Genomic DNA, 6,730 nt, shown 5'->3' with positions numbered 1-6,730 from the left:
ATATATAATAATCTGAAGTCAATGCCCTCAAAAGCATGTTGTTTAGAAGTCATAAAGCTCTGTAAAATATAAAAAATTAAGTATTTCTGTAAACACTCTAAGCCTGCCAGATAGTATATTGTATAGACTGAACCTATTTATTTATACATTTTTGACATCACTAAAGCCCACAAGTATCTTACAACTGATGGGAGTCAGCATCTAACTGGCAACACTTTCTTTCTTAGTGGTACATAAAATAATGGACTTACAACTGATGATGCCATAAATTCAGTAGACTATCACAGTCAGCCAGCATTTCACCAGTGGGCTCTATTTTTATTTTTTTGTTACCGGGGATCAAACCCAGGACCTTGAACTTGGGAGGCAGGTGGTGGAACCACTGAACTAAATCCCTGGCCCTCTTATTTTTATTCTTGTAACTAGCATTTCTGTGAAAACTTCCCCATTATATTTTTAAAATGTCAATTTTTTCATATTAAAAAAAGTAAAGCATCACTCTAAGATGCCACACAGCAAAGATTTTAGGTATAACTAACATTTACAGACATGTCTTAAGTCATGGTATCTTTGAGCTTGCTGAATGATAATGAAATGATTTTTATTATTATGAAATTAATAAAAATTTAAAACTGGATGACTATAAAAAGATGTGCTAGTTGGATTTTTTTTAATCGATTCCACAAGAGAAAGGAATGTGAGATATTTCATTAGTATCTAAATGGAAATGTTAAGTCTGCACTTTAAACTTTCAAGAAATGTTTCAGTCAGTCCCTGGCCAGGATTCTAACAACTTTCAGTTACTAGTTTACTGCTCTTCATGGCTTAATGAGCAAAGATTAGCCAGGCAGAACTGAGTATCTTCTAATACATCTCTGCAACATAAGTCTTTTAAAAATTTCAATGTGGTGATGTTTTATTGAAATGACATGAAGTTTGAAGATATGTACTATAAAAATTTTTAAATTTTATTAGTAAAATACTCATTGAGAAAAGTCACCTTAACATGTCTTAATTTTCACATTTTAATAGAAAATAGAAAAAGTAAAATGTTATGACACATTGATCGTTATATATAAATACTACAGGAAAAGCTTTTGTTAGTGTCCTCATTAACCACGGAACAATTTACACCGAGTGTCACTAGGAAAGTATGTTTGTTTATGTACTGACTGTTTCAAGCATCAGTCAGGCAAGTGTCACTGCAACCTGCTGAATCTTGTACTGAAAAAATTTGAGGAAATCATTTTTATATTTCCTGTTAGCTTCTAAAATTTAACAAAAAATAAGCAATTTTTGGTCACCATGTATTTAAATAAATGGACTAGTAAGTAGTTAAAAGATCATGAAAACTAGAGAAATCTACTTTTTTTTTTTTTTTTTTTTTTTGATACCAGGGATCAAACTTGGATCCTTGCACTTGTGAGACAGGCAGCAGAACTTTTTTTTTTTAAAGACAAGGTCTAGCTATGTATTCCTGGCTGGCCTTGAACTCAGTAATCCTTCTGCTTCAGCCTCCTGAGTGCGAGGATCACAGGCCTGTGCCACCACACCTGGCTTTACTTTCTGATTTTAAGAAAAGGAGTCATATTAGCACCAATTGTGTCTTGGCATTAAGTGGGGCAGGAGAATATTGGTTCCACAACCTCTCAAGAACACCAAATCCATGGACATTCAAGTCCTTTATGTAAAATAGCATAGATACAAATAAAGAGCAAAATAGAACACAAATAAATACAATGTAGGGAGAAGTTAAACTAATTCCCCAAGCTACCTATTCTGTTCTTTCAAAACTATTTTAATAAATATACTAATCTGTTTTATTTATACTAGTTTTTCTTAGTTCACTGAAAGTTTTGGGCTATTATTTGTTTCTTTTTTGTAAGAATCTTTCTGTCTATATCTTGTACTCTAAAGATAATGATACACAGTTTATTAACTACTGTTATTCTCAAATCTTGTTTTTTTCATAAAATAAAAAAGATGAAATCAAAATGTTCCCAAAGTGACTGACCATAAAAATGTTTATTAAAATTTTTTAAATTCATATTTGCATATAACCTAGGCATACATCTCCTGTATTCTTTAATCCTGAGAGTACGTATAATACCTAATACAATGTAAGTGCTATAGAAGCAGTTGTTGAATTGTTTAGGGAATAATGACAGGAAAACAAAGAATCTTCACTTGTTTACCAAATGCCATAACTTCTCCCTTGAAAAAATATATATATATAATATACTCCAACCCCACTGGGGATAGAAATCAGGACCTCACACAGGTGTGGTACCAGTGAGCTAAATCCCTGGCCTTCCTAAAAAAATTTCTGATTCACAGTTGGTTGAATACACAGACGAAAAATCCATGGATATGGAAAGTCAATTGCATACTAAAATTGGGATAAGAAAGTATATCTTTCAAAAAGATAAAAAAACAAAATAGCAATATTAAACTGATTTCCAAGTAGCTAGGGAGTAAACTGAAAAATAAGGACTCTAACGTTTTCCAAATTAATGGACATTTCCAACATTCATCAAATATAACAGCCAAACTTCCTGGACATTTTCTTGTTTTGAGGCCCATTTCTTTTATGATGTGTAGTAGTATACAACTGATTCTACCTCCAGCGGGGTACATCCAAGCACCACCATCCTCACTAACAAAGAACATGTTAATTAAGAATCTCGCAGGGGCCAGGAAGGTAACTCAGTGGCACTGCACCTGCCTGGCAAGTGTAAGATCCTGAAAGTTCAATTCTTAGTGCCAAAAAAAGAGACGAATCTAGCAAGCAACACCATTCAACAATTTCAAGTAGGACAACCTCAAATATGGATTTAAAAACAACTGTACTCTCAAAAATATTAAAATTTGCATCTGAAATTATTAGGAAATATACTGTCCACTTCGTTTTATCAATGCAGTGCATCTTTAGATGAATTCTGATAAATTTGCTTTCTCATTAGGTACTGCTTCCCTGTGATTAAGATGACATTTGGCTTGCTATTCCTTTTAGAGAGACCATAAATTCAGCATTCAGGAAGTGATGCTGGGCTCTGAGAAACAGGCTAAGAGGACACAGCACTTTCTGAAGCTGGTTCTTCCACAGCCCATATGCATACACATGCTAAAGAAACTACAGACATAGAGAAAAAATGCCAGGGAATGGTGCCAGCAAAAAGAATGAAGTAAAGAAAGAAGAAAAGGAGACTCCCTTTGAAATAACATTTAAAAAAAACACACACACAGCTTGGAGCTTTAGGGGAATCAAACTAGAAGAAAGCTTATTTTCACCAACTGCTGGGAATAGCTGAAGTGTTCTAGAAATAGTCCAACCTGGGAAAATGCATAAAGTACTCAGTAAAAACAGTACTGTTATTCTCAGCATTGTTATTTTTGTAACAAAGTTAAATTCAGCGGCCTTACTAATAATGTGACTACACATTATAAATAAATAAGAAAATTTCTTGCAAACATTCAAAGTATGTACAGAAGAGAACAAAATCTAGAATAATCTATGGTAAAATGCTACTGTAATTTTCAGTGAAAACAAATAACTAACCTAATCAAACCTTTTGAAATAAATACTAAAATAAGTACTGAACTTATAAAAATTATACACCAATACTGGAATAAAAATTGTTTTTATCGTTAAAGGTACAAGATACTAATGATGAATGTAAATATATTGTATACCTAAAACATACCAATAAAATTACTGGAAAAATTGTTTTTATCATTTAATAAGAATAAAAGCAAATTTTAGCTGTATTTTTCAAAAAATATTTGAGAGGTCAATGACAAAATAATTCAACATGTCTGAGGATAAAATGAGTACACAGGGTTAAAACAAGATGGTGCTTGGGAAGCAATACATACTTAATAGTTTTATTTATTTTATAAATCTACAGCCAAGGATTTTTGACACCAATGAGAAATAATACACTGTTCAACATTATGGGTCAAATTAAATCAATTTATTACAGCTCTAAAGTCAACTCCAAAATATATGAGCTACCTTTTTAATAATTTTTTTTGTAAAATATCTACATTAGACACTATCATAAAGTAATAATATTTGTTTCCTGAATGACCAAATTAATGGCTAAGTAGTTTTTACCTTACCAAAAATGTTTTTATCTTTTCAAAAGCAAAGTAACACAAAAGCGTCAAGTACAAACAACAAAAACATGCAGCATGACTCTTAAATTTTAAAAAAAATAGACAGATTTATGCACAGGAAAAAATGACCAGAGGAAAGCATAAAAAAAAATTGGGGGAGGGGACCAGGGATCGAACTCCGGACCTTGCACCTGTGAGGCAGGTGGCATAACCACTGAGCTAAATCCCCAGAGAAAGCATAAAAATATTAAAAATCATTACTGTTGCATCATGAGACTATGGATCATTATACTTTTCCCCTTAGTACCGGTGTTATGCATTTGGGCAAATTTTCCACTAGGGTTCCCAAGTAAATTTAAAAAAAAAAAAATTAAGCAAAGAAAAAAGTAAATGATATAGAATTTTAAAAATTTACACATAAAATTACTGATTTTTAAAAAATCTAATATGCTTTTACCCAAAAATCATGAGAAACTTTAGAACTCTTCTTTGAAATAGGCAGAAGTTCTAAATTGAAAAGCAAAAGACATATTTATGAACAAAAGGATTTTAGACTTTTCTTAGTTACTTTAGTTGGTCAACCTCTCCACCCATAGGGTCACAAAGTGGTAAATACAAAAGTTTACATTGTTACACAGACTTCTTAGTTGAGCAAATTACCACAGAACTCAAACCACCAATCAAGGGCATACAAGAGGTGGGGATGAGTGTTCCCCAGACTTAGAGAATTCAGCACTGGCCTCCAAGCCACCCTTGTTTCACAGAGGCCTATGGTGATCAGCTGCGCCTTCTGCAGAGTAATTGAACTACAGAACAGCTGGGAGGAGAAACAAGCCTATTGAAAAAAGCACCATGCCGACAATATTGTCCATATTAAACTAAGCTTTGTATTTTCTCTGAGCCAGAGTGTGGGTCATATAAAACTAAAACTGGCCCCAGAGAAGAGGAGAGTTTCTCACAGATTGCCATTTAAACCTCCAATGACCATGTTTCACAGCAGGCTCAATACATTCCAGCATGTAACTGCATTTTAATTTCCTAAAACCGCAGGATGTAAGTCTGATTTCAAATGGTGTCTGGACTGTGATATTCAATACTGATAAAACTATACAGTATTCTCTTGAAAGTTTCAAAGACTCAGCACTGAAAAAGAACCTTCATTTTTCTTCGAAGCACTATTCTCAAAGAAATTTACCCTGAGTTTTCCATGAGTTCTAAACAAAGAATAATAGAAGCTAGAGCTGCTGTCATGAGGAATGTAACTTACTAGATTACAGGAACAGAACAAGCTATATATTTATCACTCACCAGGATACAGTGTGTCCTTGACAAAACAATCAACATAAGATTTTAAATCTTCTTTGCCATGAAATGTCCATTAGTGATTTTGGAAAATAATTTTAAAATTTATTAACATAATGAATATTTACTTCCATTCAGTGCATGAAAATTATTCAGTCACCTCAATATAAAACAGAGAATTTGTGATCTCTTTGATCTTCACATATTATATAAGAAAAGAAGCAAACTTTAAAACAGATTAAGAAGGAGGGCCAGAGATTAAGCTCAGTGATACCGCTGCCTGCCTCCCAAGTTCAAGGTACTGAGCTGGATCCCCAGCACAAAAAAAAAAAAAAAAAAAAAAAAAAAAAAAAAAAGATTAAGAGCGAAAACAGATAAACCTGTGTTATACACGTAGGCATTAGAGACAAATTTCTGGTCATAATACTATTCAACTGGAAGGAACTTATAAAGATAATGTGAATGTGAAATAATTTGATAAAATGTTCAGCAGTTTTTGCCACAAGGGCTTGGCTCTGATATAACCGGGAGAAAAGGAAGAAAATTTTTTTGTTTTTGTTCTCAACAGAGAGTAGAGTGAATAGGTATAAGCCTTCTTCTCTGACACTACTGTCTTTGACTACTGACTTGATTCCAAAACTGATTGAGAAATATAATGTTTGTTTTCAAGTAACAGTATCTGATCAATTCTGAGATATTTCTCAGAAATAATGCATTCTGATTAATAGTTTGAGGTACAAGAATGATAAGCCCTGGCCTACATATCTGAAAACTTGGAGCCAACTCCAGAGCACGTGGCATGTGTGGCAGCTGGGCCCCAGGCTGCTCTTCACCAGAGAAGGTATCACCACGGGTATGCAGTATCATTCTTGATTTGATTTTTCTTTTCTTTTCTTTTGGTACTGGGGATAGAACTCAGCTAAACCCCCAGTTTCTTAATTGTCTGCCAAACTATGAGTGTGTATGGGCATGTATGACGTTTTCCCCTGCTTTACACACACAAGTGCACATGTATACATGCACACTCTACAACAGATAAAGCGACCGCTGCAAAGTGACACAACACACACATGGATAGATCAAATGAAGCTAACAATGGCCAGATTAGCACGGCTCCAAACATACCTGCTTCTGGGTCCTGGTTGAAACGGCAATACTTGGAGTTTTCAAGTGAAGGAAGGCACTGCTCAATGGGTACCCAAACATACGTCTCAGGACACAACAAATCAGAAGGTCTGTATTGACCCTACAAGAGAAGTGAAGAAAAAGGCACAGCATTACTAACACAGTAATATATATATATATATAT

At 33.8% G+C, this 6,730-nt stretch overlaps 1 protein-coding gene across 3 annotated transcripts in view; it reads right to left on the bottom strand.

The window, feature by feature from the left end:
* The window catches only part of Ate1 (arginyltransferase 1), a 143,235-nt gene that overhangs the window by 31,538 nt on the left and 104,967 nt on the right, over window positions 1-6,730 (bottom strand). For all 3 annotated transcript variants that reach the window (XM_010632764.3, XM_010632762.3, XM_010632763.3), the window contains one exon: window positions 6,547-6,667. In XM_010632764.3, the coding sequence (XP_010631066.1) occupies window positions 6,547-6,667 (121 nt within the window). The remainder of the gene's footprint in view (window positions 1-6,546; window positions 6,668-6,730) is intronic.

Source organism: Fukomys damarensis, unplaced genomic scaffold, assembly GCF_012274545.1.
Source record: "Fukomys damarensis isolate Sample0158 unplaced genomic scaffold, DMR_v1.0_HiC HiC_scaffold_8, whole genome shotgun sequence".
Taxonomy (NCBI): domain Eukaryota; kingdom Metazoa; phylum Chordata; class Mammalia; order Rodentia; family Bathyergidae; genus Fukomys; species Fukomys damarensis.
Note: the sequence above shows the minus strand (reverse complement) of the source record. Positions and strands in the feature narration are given on the sequence as shown.